Source organism: Microplitis demolitor, chromosome 7 (genome assembly GCF_026212275.2).
Source record: "Microplitis demolitor isolate Queensland-Clemson2020A chromosome 7, iyMicDemo2.1a, whole genome shotgun sequence".
NCBI lineage: Eukaryota > Metazoa > Arthropoda > Insecta > Hymenoptera > Braconidae > Microplitis > Microplitis demolitor.
In genome coordinates, this window is record NC_068551.1 from 31,720 (window position 1) to 56,430 (window position 24,711).

At 28.2% G+C, this 24,711-nt stretch overlaps 1 protein-coding gene across 5 annotated transcripts in view; it reads left to right on the plus strand.

The window, feature by feature from the left end:
* The window catches only part of LOC103573433 (rho GTPase-activating protein 20), a 104,008-nt gene that overhangs the window by 9,572 nt on the left and 69,725 nt on the right, over window positions 1-24,711 (plus strand). For all 5 annotated transcript variants that reach the window (XM_014443459.2, XM_008552517.3, XM_014443458.2 and 2 more), the window contains 4 exons: window positions 11,216-11,405; window positions 11,544-11,728; window positions 20,654-20,699; window positions 20,994-21,166. In XM_014443459.2, the coding sequence (XP_014298945.1) occupies window positions 11,216-11,405; window positions 11,544-11,728; window positions 20,654-20,699; window positions 20,994-21,166 (594 nt within the window). The remainder of the gene's footprint in view (window positions 1-11,215; window positions 11,406-11,543; window positions 11,729-20,653; window positions 20,700-20,993; window positions 21,167-24,711) is intronic.

Genomic DNA, 24,711 nt, shown 5'->3' on the forward strand with positions numbered 1-24,711 from the left:
TTATTATTATTATTATTATTATTATTATTATTGTTATTGTTATTAGTATTAAATAAATGGGAATTGAGATGCAAAAAGTGCACCGCGGAATGCGTCATTGGATCCATCAAACATTCACTGAATTGATCAACGCATTAATGAATTCCACTGGACATTTTTGTGGCAACCTAGTGGTTAATTGTCCCACATATATATATATATATATATATATATATATATATATATATATATATATGTGCAAAGACTTGTAATTTATTTTATTTTATTTAAAATTTTCACGAGTGATTTATTTCATATATTGAACTTTTACTATTAACCAAAATCTTTCTTCTTATTTTGTTTATTATTGTTATTATTATTATTATTATTATTATAACTATAAAAAATACTTGTATAACATATGTATGGATGACATCGATAAACTTTTTTATCGAACAATGTTGTTGCGAATGTTTTTTCTTAAAACATGAATCATAATTGCCGTGAGGAGTTTTAACGTATTCATAAGTTTAAAAATAAAAGATTTATGATGTAAGTGATTGTATATTAATTTAAGTTTAACATTTCTGTACTTCGGCAGTAAAATATACACTTATATTCTCCATGGTTGCGGATGATTTAAAAAAATCCAGAAACTCGCTGGCATGGGTCCGTACGTTTGTCCACTCGTTCATGGAAAATAAAACAAGTGCACAAGTTCTAGGAATTGGCCCTCGATAGATTTCCACTGATTACTCGCCGTCCACCCTCAAAAAATATCGTAAATATCTGTCGCATACCTACGTAAGTAGCGGGAAGGGAAGTTAAAAAAGAATGTTCATTTGAACGGCTGTGAAAAGATGGGTGACATTTGTCTGAGAAGGAAAAGCCTGTGCGCTCATACGCCGATTAGCGGTGTCTCTTGAAACTACGCCTTTCTCTCAACTCCCTTTGTCGCGCCCAACTCTACAAAATCTTTTCTCCATTTTTAACTTTCAGTCAGGAATCGGTTAATATAATTTTTTTATTTTTGTTTATTTTGTTGTAGGAACTTTTTTTTGCTGATAAATGACTCTCGCAGATAAATTTTAATGTTTTATTTATATCGATTACATAAATACTTTACTGTGAATAAAAATTAAAAAAAAAAATTTTAATATATATGTAAACATAGACAGTTAGAAGAATTTACCCGACCAACAAAGTATTAGCAGAGTTGAGCCGATATATCTGCACCGATATTTTACCTCACGTGTTTCGACTCGAAGAAATTATCGTAAAAATTAACGCGTTAAATCGTTTGCTGTATATATATATATATATATATATATATATTAACTTGAGAGATTTATTGCGTTTATATCGTCGTTCGTTCCACTTTGTTGAACTCAGGTGCGGTCCTATCCTTGTCATGCTTATTCAATCTTACGATTAAATTTAAGATTAAACATACGATTGAATCTTTTACTTTTAAATCATATTTTTTTGAATTATGTTATGTTCTTTCAACAGAAATATATTATTATGGCTTTTATGTTTCTATTGTGGTATTCAAATCTTAGAATAAATCAATTTTACACAAAATAAAAATAAAAATACATATTTGATATTTTTTTTTTAATTTCTCAATGAAATTTTAAAAGCATTAACTGTCAATAAAATATATTTATAATTATTTATCAACTACTGAAATATGGATATAAATCTTTAGATTGCGACTCTTATAACTACATCTGTATATATAAGAAAACAACAACCGTCTGTAATCATATTATATACATACACAATTAGAATGAAAATCTTGTGAGTTTTCTTTCGTAATTGTTAATTACTAATTACAATTTAACGTCTTTATGAGATATTCATTCATGCATTACATTTATATATATATATATATATTCTTACTAAGCTCTCGTGACAATTACGCGTATCATCAGTTGCTCACTGATCCTTCTCTACATCATATTCTAATATTCATCAAGTCATCATGTAAGAACCTCAACACACTATTATTTTTAATTTTTTAATTCACATCGCAATTATACCAAATTATTATTATTTATCATTTCTTACATTATTGTTGTCTAAAAATTTACCAAGAAAAAATTTAGACGAAAATAATTGAGTGTTTGTGATTAAAATTTTTCCTTGAGCTAAATTTATTTTTTCTTTTATCTTTATATTTTTTTTTCTTTAAAAAAAGTTATGATTATGAAATATGTTTGAGTTAATCGGTATATTGGATACTTAAATATTTCTTACTCTTAATAGTGTATATAGTAAAGTTGAATAAAGATAAAGAGCTAACGATTTTTCTTATCGCCGGGAGATCGTCCATTCATCTTGTAATTCAATGTCCGATGAATCACAAGCAATTATAACAAAATAGTCTTACACTTTTCAAAGATGCTCCAATGCTGGTTAACCTAGATTTTTAATAGCGTGTCTTTACTCTATTATGTCATCTTTTAAACGTTAATTTCCTTAGTAGTCTTTGTTTTATTAAAAAAATTATACAATAGAATATACATATATTTGTAATAAACTATTATTATTATACAAACAATTAATAAGATAATATTGGAAAAAAAATATTTATAATTATTTTTCATAATAAATATAAAAGCTTTAGTTTAATATTCGTTAAAAGAAAGGAACGAGTTTTATTATAAATTATATATAGCTATAAAAAAATAGTGGGTTAACTTTAAATACATTCAACAGAATGATGCATCAGTGAAAAAATTTTTTCAAAGCAATACCTATGACGTTTAGGATTTATTGTACTATAAGTCAGCGGTCATACGTGACTGATCTTTTGCCACCAAGTTTATTCACAGTAATTCTCGGAAAACGTCTGCAGTTCAAAGAGCTTCAACAATGTACCTCCTTGTCTACTGTTAACAACTACATATATGTATATATAATAGTAAAAATAGTTGTTGCTTTTAGTCTACCGCTAAATTATATTCTACATAACATTATTAAAAGAAAACCGTAAGGTCTTTAATTTTCGCGTTTAAAATTCATCAAATCAAATCCAAAATATTGGTACGGGAGAAAGGGAGTCAATTGAAGCAATAATACTTAAACAATTTTTTTTTAGATGAATAAAAGCAAAATGATAACTTGTTTTTCAATGGAATTATACTTTATTATATAGACTTTCATTTCTCATAAACATAAGTTAACAAATGATTTATTTTATTAGTTATCAAGCCTGAGTTAACATCGAAAATCTTTCTTTGTGGTATGACGGTATTTTTAATAAACAATTGAATTATTGATAATGAGAATAAAAATGAATTAGAGATTAATAAAGAAAAAAATATTGAATCAAGATTGAATCTACTCATTCCGCACTGAGAGAAAAGTGCTTAGTAACCTGAACTATGCAGCGACAGATATAAAAATATAGTCTCCCTAACCAATTTTTATTGTTACTGGAACTATGTACTAGTGTGAATCAGCATGGAAAAATAGTTACATTAACTAAATTTAAGAAACCATTTTTGCCTTATTATGGTCACTACAAAACTTTAATCATTCTAAAACAAGGCTTAGTAGTGAACACAATATAATCTTTATCGTTGGCTCAATTAACATAAAATAGATACAGTAACTACGTTAGCTTAGTGACTGTGTGATAGTTGGTAGAAATAATTTTAATAGTTGACACAACTAAGAATTTAGTTGTCGTCTCATACAATATCATTTATTTAGTTCCTTTTACTACTAACAAAAGTATCAACCGTACTATTTCATGTTAGTTCTCTTAACAGTCGATTTCTAGTTAATTTAATAATTATAGAATATTTCTGCTGACTAGTAATCAAATTTAAAAAAAAAATTCAAAAGAGAATATCGTTATAAATACCATTAATATTTAGTTTCCCTGCCTCTAAATTGCATTCCTAATGCCAAAAGTGCAAAACATAAGCCAAAGAAGCGTATCAAACATTTTTTTTTGCTTATCAGTTCTGAATCGTTAAACATGTGGAGGTCGATTAAAAAAGTGAAAAAAAAAAAAAATTTTTTTATATCAAAAGGGCGTGTAAAAATTTTTTGTTGCTAAGATAATTCCCTCCAAATACGTGTGGCTTTTGAGCCAAAGTCGTAGCGTGTTTCGCCGTACTTGAAGTCGTGGCGTATTTTGGCTCAACTCAAACCAAGTTGACTCACAGGTTTCTTTTTATCAGTGTGTGTAGAGAAACTCAAATTTCAAAGCCGTGTTTATAAGTTTTTATAACGTACAAATAAATAACCTTATGAGTTAAAGAGAAACCCTTTATAGCAAAATAATCAGACAAGATGTTTGAATCGAAGCAGTTTTACGATTTTCATATTATAAAATAATTCCAGCTATTAATATTAATCCTACATATATTTTTCAATTATCTACTGTTTTTGAGAATTATAAATGCACAGAAAAAACAGATAATTTGAATCCTGAATTTTTTTTTAAAATCGATTCGGGAAATCAAAATTTTCTTGCCCTAAATAAATAATTATCTTGAAATTTTTATTTTTAATTCAAATATTTTTTCTCAAGTTAACATATTCTTATGCTTAAAGCGAAGAATTTTTACTTGTTACAAAAGTTTTTATTTCTTAATATTAGATATTTTTTGAAGCAAAATATATGAGTTTTTGTAACAATCTGCACTTTTTTGTTTGAAGAATATAAAATTTATCGCAATGAGTACTATTATTTAACGCAAGAATTTTTTATGCTCCAACCAAAACAAAAAAGTTGCTTAAACTAAGAGATAAAAGTCACCAGAACAAAGCAACAGCAGCGGGAGTAGTTTGGTGCTCGCCACCAGATCGCGCCCACTTTTTGTATAGTGTCCCTGGTAAGAAACTTATTTCAGAAGTATTATATTCCAAGCTTGAGAACGATCCTGGCATAAATACTTCTCTGTTATCCGACAGAGTGACAAGAATCATTTTTGATTGTAATATAATATATACTAAATTACATGAAAACATTAATGTTTCCTAAAATAATTTTTGTTATAATAAAAAAATATCAAGTACGTTCAATGTGAAAGAAAAAAAATTTCTTAATTTGTCACGTAAATATTGGCTAGTAAATAAAAAAAAATCCAGTAATAATGAACCAAAATCTGCAGTACAGATCGCTAAATTAAATAATTTTATTTCTTGTAGTACTAAATCATGGAAATGGTAACTATGAATATTTAGTTACAATAAGTCAAATCAGTACATTCTCAGAAAGTTCGATTTTCTAGTGTGTACATCTAGACACAAATACTTATTCCTACAATTATAAATGATCTGAAGAACTAAGTGTACATTATTAACATCACTATAATCTTATTGCTCATTGGACTAAGAATAAATTATTTACTACAATATAAATTATAATTATGTTAACTTTATCTTAGTATATGTAACTAAAAATAGTAAGAATGACTATGTAGTCGTATATCACTTTACTATGGTGTATTAGTTACTGAAACTGATTTACTTTAGCTGAGTCGTCTGTGAACTACGATTTCTTAGTTCAGAAAACCGATTTTTTCTCTCAGTGCGGGTTCTAATTATCTGGAATTCATATTTAAATTCCATTACGGGTTTCTTTGGTGTTTGCATGCTGATGATGCACTTTTGCAAGTGACCGTTACATCTATATATATATATATATATATTCAGCTACGTCTGACTTTAAAAAAATAAAAGATAATTGTGATAAACGATGAATTTGATTGAGCTACGAGTCGAGTACGTAATTGTTGATGTACCCACCGGGCGAATCGCCTTCTCCGCAATTCAATTTAAGGATCTGTCTTTACCTTAACCTTAACTTCTTATCCTTACTTTTGTTCTTTGCCCGCTAATTCATTAGATACACTTATTTTTACAAATTAGATTGATCAATTATTATTATCATTCTTCATTAATCTAAAAATTAATCTATTACTCAATAATAAAAAAATTAACATGTAATATGCAACAATTTTTTTTTTGTTTTTTCAAATTAATTTCTTCTTGACGACCACGATTGTGAAAAATTTTTGCTCAAGAAAAATTTTAGAATTTGTTGTTGAAATTTAATGATTCACTGAATAAAAATTGTTCATTATTTCAAATGTTATTTGTAAAAAAAATTAATTTTTTTTTTTTACAGTAACATAATCTACAAGTGGCGTAAATGACAAGCTTTGTATAACGGACTCAGTTATTTTCATGCACTCTCTTGTCCATAGAAATGCCTCCATGTCAGTAACAACTTTCATTTCGCTTAAATATTTTGATTATTAATAATATGCATTTTTTTTCCTTTTATTTTTCTCGAAATATTATTTATTTTTTAACTCAACAATAGCAATAAAAATAATAGGGGAGGGAGGGGCAAAACGGAGTACTTAAGGAAATTCCAAGTTTTCGGGGACTCAAATACATTTAATCTTTTTTTTTTTAATCATATTCAAAGTAAATAGTAAAAATTTTCGATTATCGTTAACAGAAAAAATTTTTCATTTATGGGGGCAAAATGGAGTACCTCCTAAAAAAGGTAAAAAAAAAAAAAAAAAAAATCGATTGTAAATGAATTTGATCAAGTTAAATTTTTTTGCAAGTAATTTACATAAAGAAAAATAATATTTTACATTATTATTGAATGCAAAAAAAGAAAAACAAATTTTTAATAGTTTTTATTATAAAACAAAAGTCATTAATATTTTTCAACTGACAATTGATTATTGAAAAAGTTTAACAAAAAAAATTGAAAATAACATTATATTTAAAAAAGTGATTTTGGAATGTTTAAAAAGCATTTACAATATAAAAATTTTTTTTTATAAAATTTTTTGGGTACCCCGTTTTGCCTACCCTACCTCCTTGTGTCTCCCCTTCCCCTAATAACAAGAATAATAATAATAATAATAATAATAATAATAATAATAATAATAATAATAATAATAATAATAGCAATAGCAATAACATAAATTTATAGCGGCAGTACCGCCTCCGTCCAATGCTAAGTGCTAAATCCTGAGTGTATTACTTATATAGACGATCTTACTAAGTAGGTGGACAAGAATATTCTGGACACAAACTAATCCCATTCCCATTTGAAGATCTCTCTTTACTTGAATATTTTTCTATAACGATCTGCTGTAAATGTCTTTTCAATTTTCTTTACCTACAAATATATAACTATAATTTTATAATTAAATAATATAATAGATACTAGAACAAACGATATTATTGTGTCAATAATAATTATATGGATATATTATTATGATTATTATAAATATAATACATATATTAATCATCATATGTCAACTACGATTACTTTCACCATTATCGTAACGGTATCCTTCCGTATTATATTATATGTGTGTTTAAAGTTAATCCACAACTTTTAGCAGTTTGTCTTTTCACTTTAATTAGTTATTATTATCGAAATACTTAAATATATAGTTTATTATCATTAATATTAATTAAACTATTATCAGGCGATAAGATTTTCCGTTTTACGGCAATTTTTATAAAAATATTTTTCTGCTTATATATATGTATGGGTATTTTGAACTTTGACATTTATTTTTAACGATTTGGCTATTGAGTCATTTTTATGAACCCACCGCTCGAGGGTTTAATGTAAAGATATATATTTAGCAATCGATACCCATCTTGAATATCTATTGAGTTGTGAATTTGGAAATAAATCTCCATTAATATAAGACTCGTTTTTATTTTTATTTATTTTACTGAAATTTAAATTTATTATTTTTTATGTCTAATTTTTTTTTTTTTTTTTTCATTTTATTTGAATTTTTAGATTTATCAATAGATAACAGCTAGTGTATCATATTTATTGCAAAAGAAACGCGAGTTTTAAATTATTTTTACAGTTACAAATTAAATTCCGCATCGCGGTGAAATCCGTTTAATCTTTAATAAAAATATACATAAAAATATTTGTTGGACGTTGAATGTCGTTCATTATATTATTTTCTAGCAGAAGAATAACATATATATATATATATATATATATATATATATATATATATATATATATATATATATTTGGAATATTATATGCCGACTGTAGTGTAAAAGAGCACTGAGCGAAACGCGATAATAAAGTAGAGCAACGGGTACACATAATCTATTAGTGGAAGGTTTTTTTTTTTTATTTATTTCTTTTGTCAAATAAATATATATGTATGTTCTGTTAAAAAGTATAGAATTTTTGGATATTAACTTAACAATTCATTATTATCAATCGTCGTAAGATTAAGTATTAAATTTGATTAATTTCATACGATTCTGGCACAGATATCTAAACAAATATTCATTATTAATATTAATTAAATACATAATTTGATTTCTCTTGTTCTCCAGTTAACTGCTGATTCATCTTTTATTTGGTGTATCAATAGGTTGCGTAAATAAAAGTCAAGGCTCTGATTCTGGTTCTGATGAAAATGGTGACAGTCTAATGCCTTGGATGACTTATACATTACTAAATACTTGTTACTTTCAAAATAAATAAATATATATGTATATAATAATTAAAATAAATAGCACGTCTTTTATAATTCAGTGAATGATTCAGTAATTTAACTGCGATATGTCTGATGTGACTTTATGAAATTCCATCAACTGAAAACGTTAATTCTTTATATAGTTAACCTTCATAGAATTAAACCACCGAAAAGCAATTTTTTTTATTGCTTGTTTCTTCAAAGCGTGAATTATCTTTCAAGTTCATTCGCGAGTTATAAATTAAAACACTGAAAAAAAAAACTGTATTCAAGTATCTACGTGTTTGTATCCTCCCGATTAAACAAAAAATATTTGTTTAATCATAGTAAAAATATACCCGAACCAACTAATATTTTCTTAATTTAAGAATTTGTATACTTATTCTAAGAAAATATTCTTGGTTGGAGTAAATTTTACTAAGATTAAACAAATAATTTCTCGAGAGGATACAAACACGCAGATACTTGAATACATTTTTTTTTTTTTTTTTTCAGTCAACTATTACAACTAAGCTTATACATAAAACGTACGAATAGTAAGACAAAAAAAAAAACAAAAATTAAAATAAAATATAGCAGCCTGTTAAAAAACAAAATTTGATAGTAATTTTTCAATGCAATAAATAGTTGGTATCATAATTGCATCACTGGTAATTAATATAAATCGAGATTGATGGATAACATAAAGCTCTGTTATAAGAGTTTATCGAAAATACGCCCACTTATCAGAGAGGCGTACTCATCATTTATGAATTGTCATAACCAATATCTTTATTGACTAATAAATAAGTTAGCGCATAAAATGCGGTTGTAATAATTTGAACATTTACTTACCAATCTTATAATGTTTGAAATAATTTGAATAGTCTCTTCCTACTAACGAGAATTGATTTCTGTGATTACTGGTGATTGATGCTATACAGCACTAAATAATAGCCTAACAAGGTATCTATTGTTCTACAATGAGGTAAATGCAACTTTGGCCTATATATGTATATAAACCCTCGACTATACTCGAACAACATTCCATTTGATTGTAACAATTTGTAGAGCATACTTAAGTAATATTACTTGAATATATATATATCGCGGATCACAGATCGTAAATTGTCATATAAAGCTATAACTCATTGGCAAAACAATATAAAACTTATTTGCTTGTTTTTATTATTTTAATACGCAAGATGCAGCCAAGTGATAAAATTTTATTTTTTAAATATTTTCCTGAGTTATCGGCAATTGTAAACCCAATGATTATTCAAATTAATTATTTTAAAATATATAAAATAATATTTAAATTATTTATAATAACTACTATTATAGGTATTAAAATTTCTACTTTGTTTTTGACTCACGTAACTTTTTTTTTTTTTTTTTTTTTTTTTTTTCTCCCTGTTTACTAACGTGTAGTTAATATTTTAATAGTACCTTACCAATTACATCAGTTACAAAGATGAAAGATAGATTGTCTATTGTGTCGGGGCCTCAGTTTACAAATAATTTGTTCGGTTTTAAATCAGTACTTAACATTTAACCAGAGTACTGATTGCGATATGTTAATAAATAAAATTGGTTAACTCTCATCTAGATTACACTCTCTTCCGTTTGGCTCTGATTATATTATATATTCAATATATAACAGCCATGTAGTTGTGACCGATGTAACGACACTCATTGTCTGATAATTAGTCTAGGAGGGGCAGGATGTTTCAGCTATAAATAAATAAATAAATATATATATATATATATAGATCTCTTGTTAGATACTGATGTGTCAATGCGTGAGAGCAAGAATTATTTTTGCTAATACGGTACTGTGTACACGACACATTACGCTTTGTAGTTTTGCTTCCGCAAATTATTTTGTTAAGTCAGACTACCATTTTTTTTTTTAATTATTTTATTTTATTTTTGGCATTTACTGCTAAAAAATTTGTTTTATCTTTCATATGACTATTTTCTAAGAAAGATTGACCAAAAGAATTTTTTCTCAAAAAAATCAGCTCTTAAGATTTTTCGCTGTATTGTTTTTTTAACTTTTAAGTCCAGTTAGATGATGATTCATATGATCGGCCTTTTTTAATTCATTATCGAATATCGAAAATCAGACAATTGATTAATTTTTAATTTTATTTAGTTATGTTAAAAAAGAAAAATACAAGATATACTAATAATAAATAATTGTGTTGACGAGTTCACTGAGCAATTCGCAAGTGTTTTTCAATAAATGTCATTGACATCATTATACAAATTTCACTTTATATATAAATTAATCTTTTTATTTATTGCTATTTAATTTTTTTTAACCGTTTCCATTTTCGTGATTGTTATTGCTACAATTTATTTACAAAATAAATAATTTTTTGCAAGACCAAGTTCTCGATAAAAATATATGTTTAGTGGTAGGAAAGAATTAAGCAGAGAACCTGGACGAGGTCGTAAGCCAAGGAGGACGAGCTGACGTTCACTCTATAATACTCGTTTAATTTTAAAATCCCATTTTGAATTCCAGGGGTCGATTTCATTCATTTGTAAATTATAGGCTACAATTTTATTTGATTCAAATCAAATACTTTTGCATCACACACATTCCACTTAAAATTACGCAGTTAATAATAATAATAATAATAATAATAATAATAATAATAATAATAATAATAAATATAAAATGTCTTGAGATGATTTAAGAAAAAAAAATTATATTTTAAAAACAGCTTCCAGCGATATCACCGGGACCAGTATCTGCGCTCGTGGCCCCAGTGTTGCTTAAATATCGCGTATGTAGACCGCGATTGCTCTTGGCTGGTTCAAGAGCCGAGGTCGATCCTGCTGCAGATGTTGCTCTTCTTCATGGTGAAGTTTTACTTATCGAGGACGCTGCCAGACAGTACAATCTCATCGGTGGTAAATAACAATTTATTACTAATTTATTCATCTTTTCATTTCTCTTTCATCCTCATCCACTTTCATTTTAACATTTTTTAGTTTTATTTTTGACTAAAAAATAACTCGATTCAATTATCTGATTATATTTAATTGCAGATACAGACAGAAGGTATCGAGCGACAGAAAAATTACTTCATGCAGAAGATGAATTTTATGAAATTTTATCGAGCGCTAAAGAATTGTATGCACGTCCATTGGCGCGAAATTATCCACATTATCATGATGTAATTTTTAAACCACTTGCTGACCTTGCGTGCGTCAGTCGGGATCTTTCTGATAGGGTGAGTGCAATTTTTATTTTGTTTGAGTAGCAACCATTATATACATCGATATTAGCCTACATTATCAACAGTACAAAACCAATTTATAGTATTTTAATTTACCGACTAGACTCTATTTAGTTATTACTAGATGGTAAGCGAGTTTTTTTTATTTATTTAGTTTGTTGGGTTTATTACTGATGGCGTGAGCGTGCTGTTTTCCGGAATTTCCACCTTTTAATGATTTTTTTAATTAACCGACAAAGTTATAATTAACCGATTGGATTTTTTTATGTTTTATCTTTTATTTATTTCTATAGAATAATTTTTTTTTCCTTTTCGAAAATTTTAATTACAAAGAAAGTTTTTGGATTTAGATTGAATTGGCTTGGTTGATATAATGTTTAAATAGGTCCTGAAGGAATCGAAGGAATCAAAAAAAAATCGAAGAAAGAGTTAGTGAAGGTGAAAAAGGTAGAGGAGTATTAACGAGTTGAGATGAATGATGAGAATAGTTAACACCCTCATAAATATTTACTTTACAAGATGCTGCAGAATTCAACGACCGGATTGGATCATAAAATTGAAAAAGTTGTGCTCCTGAATAATAAATTAGTCTTTGATTTTATTTTCATTAAAAATTTCTATATATTTTTATACTTATATTCTCCATGGTTGCGGACGATTTAAAAAAATCCAGAAACTCGCTGGCATGGGTCCGTACGTTTGTCCACCCGCTCATGGAAAATAAAACAAGTGCACAAGTTCTAGGAATTGGCCCTCGATAGATTTCCACTGATTACTCACTGTCCACCCTCAAAAAATATCGTAAATATCTGTATACAGATATCATGATATCTGTCGCATACCTACGTAAGTATGTGTGCCCAGGCTCATTGTAATTTTAATCACGGTTAACAAATTATACCATGAAACTTTGCCAATTACGATACAATTCATACATATATTAACAGTAATTGTTTGAATAAAAAAAAAAAAAATAAATGAAAAGAATTGTTCATTTGAACGGCTGTGAAAAGATGGATAACATGTGTCTGAGAAGGAAAAGCCTGTGCGCTCATACGCCGCTTTGTGGTGACTCCTAAAACTACGCCCGTCTCTCAATTCCCCTTGTAGCGCCCAAATCTACAAAATCTTTCTTACATTTTTAATTTCCCGTTAAGAATCGGTTAATATAATTTTTTTATTTTTTTTTTTTTTGTTGATAAACAACTCTTGTAGATAAATTTTGATATTTTATTTTATATCGATTACATAAATATGTGAACAAGATTTTTTACTCAAATAGAGTGAGCGTGAATTCGTTTTAAAAATTCAATGGTACAAAAAATTTCTCTCAACAACAAAAAAAAACAATAATAATAATAATAAAATAAACTGAAGAACCGGGATAAAAAAAAATTTGAGAGGAATGTTCCCCCAGCCAACTTCAAAGAAAGAAGACACCTTAAGGCCGATCCTGCTAAGACTTAACCGCAACGTCCTTCATACAGACAACAATCTTCTCATTCATCAAAAATTTGAAAATACTGATGCCGTCTAAGTTGAATTTAACTTTTAAGAGTTAATTCGTGAGAATTTAGAACTTTGAATATTGCCGGTAAATTAAACGTAATTAAAATTTTTAAATTTATTATTAACGACAAATACTTTGCTGACTTAACTGTATAAGGTCGTTTATTTAGATATATTTATTCAACATTTAATCACTCGTAAATTTTATTATTTAGTGGCGTACAATTAAGAACTATAATTCCCTAAATACAATACGCTATGTCTATTTATAATTACTTAGGGAGTGAAGTTAATTTTCAGTTACCAAAAAACTATTGATTATTTCAATTAAAACTATTTCTTCAATTTTTCTCCACTTGCTTTATGCTCAGATTATTTCGTAAAAATTTTTTTCAAGATATACTTACATTTCTGCTACTAGAGGACACAATTACAAGCAAAAAAAGTCATTATCATGTGGAATTTCCAATAGACCAAAATCTACAGGCCATTTTTCAGGAATCTATATAGGCAGATTTATCTCCACTTTGCTTCACTTGTGTTGATTCTCTAAAATTAATTTTTCCAAGACTTGCTCTCGTTCCTAACCTCTCTTTTTCTTTCTATCGCGAAAAAAAATTATATATTAGCGTACTTTACATTGACTGCGGTTGTGTTTACGTTAATCGCAGATACTTATATCTATACATTCTCAAGTCTGATAAAAATATAAATAAATAATAAAGCTTATTTATAAGTAAATAAACTAAATAAATTGATGAAATGTCCAGTGATGCGTGATAATAATTTAAAGCCATAATTCCCATTTTAAAAACGCTACAAGGAATTATTGATATCATCGTCGTCGTGATCATCATGTGAAGCGTCCGGTTATTCGTGTATACGTCAAATTACCGCAAAATGAGCTGACGAGCCCATAAAAAACTCTTTGGCGGCTATACATCCATCTCTAAACACACACATATATATATATATATATATATATATATATATATGGTTTTTTACGAATATAAATGCATTATGATGATCATATGAGTTTCGTAAAAAAAAATATTATGTTTAATACAAACAGCATAGTATATTCTGAGTTAATAAATAAATTAAAAATATTTCCTGGAAATTTTTCAAGTCTAATCTTGATATAACATTGTGATTCGATAATTATTATTATTATTATTATTAGTACTATTGAAGCATCTTATTATAAGGAGAAAGTTGTGTATATATATATAGATGTATACATGTCTCCAATGTGTCTATTGCTAACATCTTATTCATACTTATCTTTATTTATTTCTTTATATTGCTTTTAAATTTAATTTTTATTTCAAAACTTTTCAGGTTTTAAAACAGAATGAATAACATCACAAAATAATTAAGAAAACAATATATTGACATATGTTTAACTGTTGGGTTATTTATTTTTTCCCGATATTTAAAAATTAAGAAACTTTAAAATAATTATTTCTCCATAATTTGATATAATTCAAAACTGTTATACAAGAAAATTTGTAAGCAGTGATAAACATGGCAGAAATGTAATTAATTAATAATCTAAGTGTAGATGATATTATTAGATTTCATATCCTAGGGAAGTGAAAGAAATAAATAATATACTTAAATATCGATAGGATTTGTAAATAACAATTATATTTATGTTATCATATTGCTATACATATTATATATTCAATGTTTAATTTATTTACTGTTGTAAATATTATTTAAGTTAATAATACAAAACACTTTCTCTTTGTAAGTTTGATTTCAGTATTGGGTATTTTAAGAGGAATTAATTGAGCAGAAGAGATCATGTCGGTCTTTTTACAAGGTCAATGAAAGAGTTAAATTGCACTTGATGACTTTTTAAAAATGAATCCACTTTCTCATGAATATGTTGATGCACGATTCGTATATGGGCATCATGTTTTATAGATATGAATATGTGATTACATGATTATATCTTATTGCTTATTTACAACTTACCCGCACACATACAAATTTCTCCATAAATAATATATATTTGGTATATAAACGTACTCATAGATTTAAGACATTTTAATTGCTACTCATTTGTTATACAGTAGTATGTATACACATTTACAAAAGCCTCATAAATTAATTAACCAATTATTATAGACAATGATCAAATAATACTTTTATTATAATAAAATATCTACTATTATACTTACGTATAAGCCATAGTTTAAATTTCAAATGTCACTTACATATTTTTATCTTGTACTGAAAATCGATAAGAAACTTGATACACTGTAATGTCTACATGATATTACAGTAGTAACTATTGATCTTATTAGTTATTATTTTATTTTTATATATACGTATTAAATTTCAATGAAAAAAAAAAAAAAAAAAAATATATAATCAATTTAAATTCATTAAATTTGACTTTAAATCAATAATATAGAGTAAATAAATAAAAACATGCATATTAATAGTAATATAATAGTAGATGGTGAAACACCTACCAGTGGTCGATCTTTAGGTTCACTTTGATAACGTCTACATATAATACGTGACGACCTTACAATGTCTCGCGGTCGGGCAAATGACCTCTCTCTTTTTCTCTCACTCACAATTATCAACTGTAACAATTTCATCTGTAATAATTTCCTGGTCACTATTTTAAAATTTATACTCAACAAATTTTAAAAATCAATATTAGATTTTTTTAAATAAGTAATTAAGAAAATATATAATTTATATTAATTATTATTATTATATATACTTTTAATAGATGTTTTTAATAATGTATTGCCGAAGCCGTCAATCAGAGAAAAAAAAAGTACTTGAAATAATAATTTCTTAGTGCATATCATAATATTTTAAATAAATCTATGAAATATTTGGCACATTAAAGATAAAGCGAGATTGATACAATTGATGATGTGTGATCAGCGGTACAATTTTTTATTTTTAAATCTAAGAATTTCAACAATGATATTCGGTGTTACATGTGAATGGTGTTAACGAGACGCGATTAATAGTGTTATTCAGACATTCAATCATTTTATTCGCTCTTCACTTTCCCCAAGCTTCTTTTTATTTTTATTTTTTATCTTCTTCTCATTCTCCTTCTCTCGGTCCATAAAAAATCTATTCTAAGAAATCTATCCTAAAAATTTATCTGTTTAAATTAATAAGGATCCTGTAGCGGATCCTTATACGCTAACAACACATCGCAACTCATATCCTGTCCCAAAGTCAAATCCCAACATAGTCCTAATGTCCAAGATGAATGAATAGACGGCATTATTTATGAGTGAGTTTGTGAATGATAAATTCAGACAGTTATTATCATTTATCGGTTCGTATCCTCAGTATATCACATCAGTCTCTTTCTTTCCTTTTTTTTTTTTTTTTTTTTTTTTTTTTTTTTTTTTTTTTTATTTTATTTTATTTTATTTCATTTATATATTTTTCACATGAGAACACCAAGGTATTAAAATCTACTAACATACTCAATGGGCTCTCCGTTAATGATAATTTCTGGAACGTCATTTAAATCTATCGAATTTATGTTATCAGTGCTACCTATAAACATCGTTTATATAGCTTAGTTTTTATAGCATTGATTTTGAGTTTATTTAGTTGACACCATCTTGTTATAACAGCAATATCTTCATTAATTTCGTTTATCGCTTCAATCAAATTATTCAATTTCCACCGAAGATAAATGACACCGTGATCGGCATAAAAAGAGATGATAACAGCAATGATTCAAGCATTTTGGAAGACCATTTATAAACAATGAAAATAGGACTGGTCCCAAAACACTGTCCTGAGGCACCTGATAAACATCGAAGCCTTGATAAAGTATTGGCTTGGTTACGTACCGCATGCTTCCAATCAGTTAGATAAAAATACATTTAACGTACCACGCCTGTCGAAAAGCCAATATTAAAAAGCCTCTTTAGGAGTAAAATATGGTCAACCGAATCAAAAGCTTTGGCAAGATCAATAAAAACCGTGATAGTTATCATTTGCTCATCACTACCTAACCGAGTATCATGAACGAATCTTATAACCATGTATGTTAAGTTATGATCTAAGTCGTAGAATGAAAATGATAATGTTTCATTTAGTATTGTATTTGTTGTAATAGTAGTTGTAGTGTCTCAGTATGCTCAACTGCTCAGTTCTCATATACATTGAACTTTCAAGTAGAGTAAAGTGTGCCCGTAAAATGCAATAGGAGCTTTATTTACAACTAATTTCCGTTATCGTCAATTATAGTCGGGTTGTAGCCCCCTTTGGTAGCATCGGTACCATTAATACCATCAGCACAACTATTATATGCAGCAGCAGCAACGCCTGCTTGATTACCTCGTTTCTCTTTTGATTCAATTGCTTATGAGATGAACCATCATCCATTACCATCCATCAAATATTTTAAATTAATTTTAAATTACAAAAATTTGTTAATTATTTTATTAAATTTTTAAATAAATTCTAAATAATTTATTTCAAAATTCCTGATTCACACCGTAATAAGATATTTAATAGATAATCTAAACGATTTTTCTATTTTTATTTTGTTAACGGTACAAAAAAAAAAAAAAAAAAAAAAAAAAAAATATCGGGAGTAAATTGTCGATCGTAAGAATAATAATAATTTGCTTGGTCGCGATGTATAATGATTTAATAATAATAAAGATTGGACGAGTAGGTCTCACGACCCCAGGGAAGACTACGACCACGATGACAACTTACTCATCATATTCGTATATATTTAATTGTTTTTTTTATGTATAACACAAAAATAAGGGTCTCAACTTGTATTTCTGTCAATCTCTCTTCTTATCTCCACTTAACTGAACTTCAAAAATGTGAATTTGCGACGATAAGCATAATAAGATGCATAAATGCATGGGGACACAATACGTGATATGTATAAAAGTATGGTAGAATGCACACTGTGGATTAAAACCGAGGTCGTTCCACTCTTTTATTCTTGATGTACTTAACATAGATATGCGTCGAGTGATAAGCTATAAGCTATACTATACGGTTGAGACACCTTGGTACGCGACAATGCGCAAGCATAGACCCACCCATGTCATATTATGCACCTTTTACCATTTCAACTTTAATCATTTTATGATATACATAACTTACTCTCCTATTTATTATATTTAAATTTTTCTAAAAGCTACATCAACCTCAGCTATTTTATTTTTTAAAATAAATTAATTAAGCGATCCTTTCTTTATTATCAATATCTCTACAGGCTTAATTACCATTTTTTTTAATTATCTGGTTAAACCTGATAAACTTGATAATTATTTTTAAATAAACTGTAATATTAATAATGGATAGGGGCCAATCATATCTAATAACATAAAATATAAATTAGTTCAGAAATATTATTTATTGAGTTATATAATAAATAAAAATTTACTAATTTTTTGTATTCAAATTAAGCTTTTTTGAGTCATTAATATTGAAGAAACGTCAAAATCATAACTTTATATGAAGAACTACAGTAAGTTCGTATTTTCAAAAATTTTACATATTTTTTTTTTTTTTTTTTTATTTTTTTTTCTTTTTTTTGCTTGAATCGGAAGTCGAGAAAGTTTATAAGCATTTCATGACAACTCAAATTTCACTTTTCACTTGGCTTTCGTATCAAGTTAAGAGTCCTCTCAACTCATAGAAGAGAAATCTTGAACTGCACACTGGATGATCAATCGATCATTACGAATCAGGCATTTGTTTAATTTTTTTTTCTTTTTATTTGTTATATTTACAAATAATATATCACTAAATATTTTCTGGATAATTTTTTTTTTTTCTAATTGTGTAAAATTGCAGCGTAATGGCGGAAATTGTTTATAAGGTTTAATCTCGTTTATTTTTTATATTATCAATAAATTTAACAAAAATCGAAAAAAAAAAAAAAAAAGACATGTGTGTCATTAGGACACCCGAGAGCTAAGCTCTTTTTTCATTTTACATAAATTCTTATTATTGATTATTATAATTTAATTTTACTATATATAGTTGGATTAGCGAAAGTTTGCGTCTCGGATATTTTCGGTTTTTACCCCCACCATCTAATTTTAAGACCTAAGACATTGTGTCTTGATGGTGAGGGTAAAAACCCGAAGCGCAAACTCTCGCTAATCCAATTATAGTACTTGACTGAAAAAAAAAAAAAAAAATGTGGTTATCGTAATCATGTGAAGTATTGCTAATGGTAGATAGTTGTCATAACAAAATGTATCGTTAAATTGGCAATATTAAATTGCTGCATTAACTATAATTTAAGGAATAAGGAATATGGAAATAAAAATAATAGTTGTATCTAGTTTTGAATTTAATTATATTTACATCAAGGATTTTATGCAATAGTATAATTAATCTGAGCTATTCATCGCACAATACATTTTTCAAATATTTTTGATATATTATATATAGTAGCTTATTATTATGATGTCAATTATACTATTATTATTATTATTATATAACTTATATTAGATCATTTATTTTTTATTATATATTTTGAATAAACACAGACCACAACAAAAAATAGTAAATACGAAATAGGAGGTTAAATACACTACACCACGTGGCTCTGAATACGTATGTAGCTATATAATATTATACACACGTAACATAACACATGTACAATACAAGAGAGAGGACAAGAAACAGGCAGCTCTTAGCGCTGCCTGTGGTAGTACCTTCTCTCTCACTCATTCTTTCTTGCTAGTTTCCGTTGGAGTTTTTCATGACGTTTCACTTTTTCTATGTTAGGTCTCCATCCCAAACGTGCATAAAAAAGCTTAGCTTCAAAAAAAGTTATTCATTACTATAATTTTTTATAAAAACTTTTTATATTACATGAGTAGTGGTCCGTAATATGAATAGTATTTAGTTGATTAATTTATCATATGTAGTTTAATTTAAAATGGGTTCTTGTGATTTGTCCTCGTTAAAGAGTTCCTTGATGATGATGATAAATATAGAATGAATAGGTTATTGACTGAGATGTGTGTTTTAAGAGGCTTAACAGAAAGTTAATAAGTGTATAGATACTTAACAAATGTATGTGGTAATAATAATAACTAATTTTTTTAAATTACCAAGTGGGCGTTACGTTATTCGTCGTTGACTAGTGAGCTCACTAAGTTTTATTCCTCTTCTCAATACATCATCGTGTCGTATTACAGAAAATAATTCTTAATTTTTTTTTTTCACTAAACAATAAAACATTTCTTTTTCTTTATCCGAAAACTTTGATAATCATAAATTTATAAAATATTTTTGATAGGAATCAAAAGCGCCAACTTTAAAATTACCATTTAAATCTTAAATGTTAAATAGTCTTTATTTATTTTTATAATTAAAATAAAATAATACAATAATTTTTTATAATTATTGTTGCAGCTTCAAAAGGCTCTGGACAGTTGGAATTCAGAAACTGCAAAATCAAGTGAGTAAAATAATTTTATTAATGCAGAGTATTTGAAAGAGAAAATGTACAACCAATAAATCTTTAAAATATAAAATGTAAAATAATAAGATATCTATATTAAAATAAGTTTTCACAATGAATGATTGAAAGACAGTGAGTTTATCTATACAATCAAATATCAATATCACTCAAGGAAAAGGAAAAAAAAAAAATATTAATAGACAGACCAGCGATTGAAACTTGTATCCACTCGTACTAAGTCCACTATCTAAAAGATCATGATTAAGATGATACAAATGTTTTTGCCGACAGGTGAATTATTCCCCGCCTCTTTCTGGTTGTCTTACTGGGAATACTTAGAAGCCTACGTTGAGGCAAGGCGGACATTGGATGCACTTAGAGCTGTTGCTGATCCGTTACTTGATTTTTTGAGACTTAAGCAAGCGGCTGCGCGACATTCGCCCTCGGCTCTACTTCTTCTGCCGGTAAGTTTATTACTATTATTGTTATTATTATCATTAAATACTTAAAATTCTTAAAAAATATATATGTAAACATTTATAATAATCATAAAAAGGTCTTGAATATATCTCAGTAATATATATATATATATATATATAAAAGCCGACAAATCTCAACAAAGACGCTCGTTGCATTGCCGGGACTGCGCACGTGCAGCGGTGAAAGTCTTATCGTTACTGTGATGTTGGATGGCCCAACTCCACTGCGCATCCTTGTATCGTTCGATTAACCTTTAAAGACCTCTACTCGTATCGGTAAAATGCGACTCTTAGACAAAGTCACAATCTCGAGACTTTAATGTAAGTCCTCTTAGGCCAAGTAAATTTTTATATACATTTATACATATTATATTTAACGGAGAGTAAATGTCTGTAAGATCGATTCACAAATCAATATTACCAGTAGTCAATTTTACAACTTACATAATCAAGAAAGTGAATAACTCTAAATTACTATTTTTAATTTTCCTACTTAATGCAATATCATTAAATTTAATTTTTGCAATCAAAAGTTTAAATTAAGTTAAAAAAAGTAATATGTAGCTTCTGGCGAACAATGAATACCGGACAGTACAGTAGAAATGTAGAGAGTTATATAAAATAACTGTTATTAAAAGCAATGTCATGAGGATCTGTGGAGCCGCGAGATGCGAGTTGCGAGTTGCGAGATGCGAGATGCGAGATACGAGATACGAGACGCAAAACGTGAAACGCAAAACGCAAAACGCGAAACACAGTTGATATACGCAAGATTTACATTACTTATATTCTGTTTGTTGATACTAACAGCTATACCAGCTTATAGTCTATTCATTGTCTCGCTCTTGTCTATATGTACTATTTGATATTAAAAGATTAAAGATCCGTGAGTAGCACTATGCAACTGTCCGTTGATGGACATATTTTTATTATTTGCGACACAATGATTTAGTGTCATCAAATTCAAATAAATAAAAAATTACAAAAAAAGTATACTATAGCAACAAATATCGTATAAGCTGTCTCGAGTTTACGATAGATTTTCTGTAGAACCGGCAAGTGCGGAATATATACAAAGTCTCATCGTGATATGTTAGCCTGTCGTTGATCTTTCAGATAGATCTTAGGATCTGATTTCCGCTCATGGATCAGAGCGGCGCGTATCTTATTTTCTATCCAACAGTAGATCTACGATAAACCGTCTATACTTGTCGCTGCAATGCCAGTCACCGACTCTACTTGCAGTCACTACACACATAACAGTCTGTCGAGTCTTGCTGGTCTTGATGGTCTTGCTAACTCTATATCTACTATACGTCTTCAACTATTATTTTTATTTAACTATTTATTATTTTTCCTTCTTACTCATTCTTAACTCACCATCAGCATCATCAAATATCTGCTTATTCACCAATTCAGTATCACTACCACCACCATCACTGTAGTCTCAAACCATTTACCTTTACTTATATAAGCTTGAGTTTGAGTACTCGCGCGTGTACTAAGCTGGGCAATAGCCAATCGTAAGCGAGAATCGAATAAGTCAAATGAATGCGCCCAGTAAGACTAGAAGAACGAGGAAGTGCGGCGGCGGCTGCTTCTTCTTCTTCTTCTTCTTCTTCTTCTTCTTCTTTTTCGGTTTCTTCTTGGTATATATATACATCCTTATAGTATTGAATCTTCTTATGTTTGTATGTTCTTACGTTCTTACGTCGTCGTTGTATAGTTATAGTTATAGTCATAGTCTTTGCTTCTTTTTTCATTTTATTTTCATATATATCATTCTATCCTTAGTCGTGTGTGTACCGTGTGTGTACCAGCATGTCGGCTTCCGTGCTATAGAGAAAAGAACGTTAACTGCTTTTGCTCTTGCCGTTGATACTTGCAACAGAGACATTCGATAATGCATACAGGATTAGATCCTGAAGATCGGATTTACAGTCAGACGATAGATTTTTTTTCTTGGAAGGATTCTTGCAGCCACGTGCCGATCTTCATACCGATTTCAATCGACATTTCATTGATGTATTTTTATTCATTATTTTTATATTTCCTCGACTATTATTTTTTTTTATTTATTTTCCCGTGGATTAATTAACTTTGTTCAATGTAAATTTATTTGGTATATTATTTATTTATTTATTAACCGAGATAACATATTTATAATTATTAAAGATATCGATTTCGTGGACATGATGCTTGTAATTGTATTGACTTATTATAAACTTGAACATTTATGAAATTTATTAAATTTTTATTATCTTCGGTCAGTTGTATCTATGCGAAAGTATGTATTTATGTATGTATTTATGAGTACAGACATATTACATTTATCGATGGCGAGAAGACAGCCTAGCCCTCGGCAATCTCTCCTCAAGGGAGTCATTATATATCCAACCAAGGACGGTTGATGCTATACATACACGATTTATCAGCCGCGTTGCCAACGATCGTCTAGTTTTAATCGACATCCCAGTCGATAATATGTGTCTCATAAATTCAATTCAACCATAAAAAAAAAAAACAGGAGGGCGTATACGACGACACGCGATCTAAGAAACCACTCGGAGGTATTATATATATATATATAACTAAGTATGTATATAGTTAGGAGACGAAAAAAGTGATCCGGTCATCTAGACATCAATCCCGTCGTCGCGCCATCCTCTTTGGGCAAAAAAAATTTAAACGCGGCTCCAGATGAGTTACAACAGTTCATAACGCAAAATTGGCCATGTGAGGGCCTGACCCTGCAGCAACTTTTTTCCGGCGGATTAATCGACCCCAAATAAATTCAGAACCATACGCTGAAAATTTAATTTTTGATTTATTTTAAATTTTATCTTTCATCAACTTAAATTTATTGATGTCTATGTAGAAAATCTATAAATCGCCAGTGCATTAGAATTTTGGGAATTCAGGTGGCATCAGAAACTGAGCTATTAATCTAGTGGATGGGGAATAGCAATGACTCGTCAGATTTACTGAGCCTTATTCACTTACTCGCCGGCAGCTCGAGTCTATATTCTACCATCTCTCGTGACTTGCTCAGTCAGTCGTTCAGTCTCGCGATCTTTCTAGCAGGTGCTCGGAACGGGAAGTCGATCCGTGGCAATAAGACCTATTTAATTCTCATAAACTATGTAGCGAAAGCCATTAGTCATAGGATATAGATCGATATGGAATAAAAGCTCTTACTGTATTTATTATTATTATTATTATTATAAATTTCTTAAAACTATCATACTGGACGTGCTAATAAAAGTATTAAAAAACAAATTTAATATCAAATATAACAATATTTTTCCGGTTGAATATAATATCCTAACATGAAAAATTAACGGGTAATAAAAATTTGTATTTTTAATCCACCTCTTTTATTCAATTATAAATTCTATTCACCAATTATAATGCATAGAAAACATAACAATAATAAAGTCTTTATTTATAAAAATTAATAAAAAAAAAACATAATGGTAATGATAAAGACTACCATTAATTATATGTATATTATTAGACAATGTATGCAA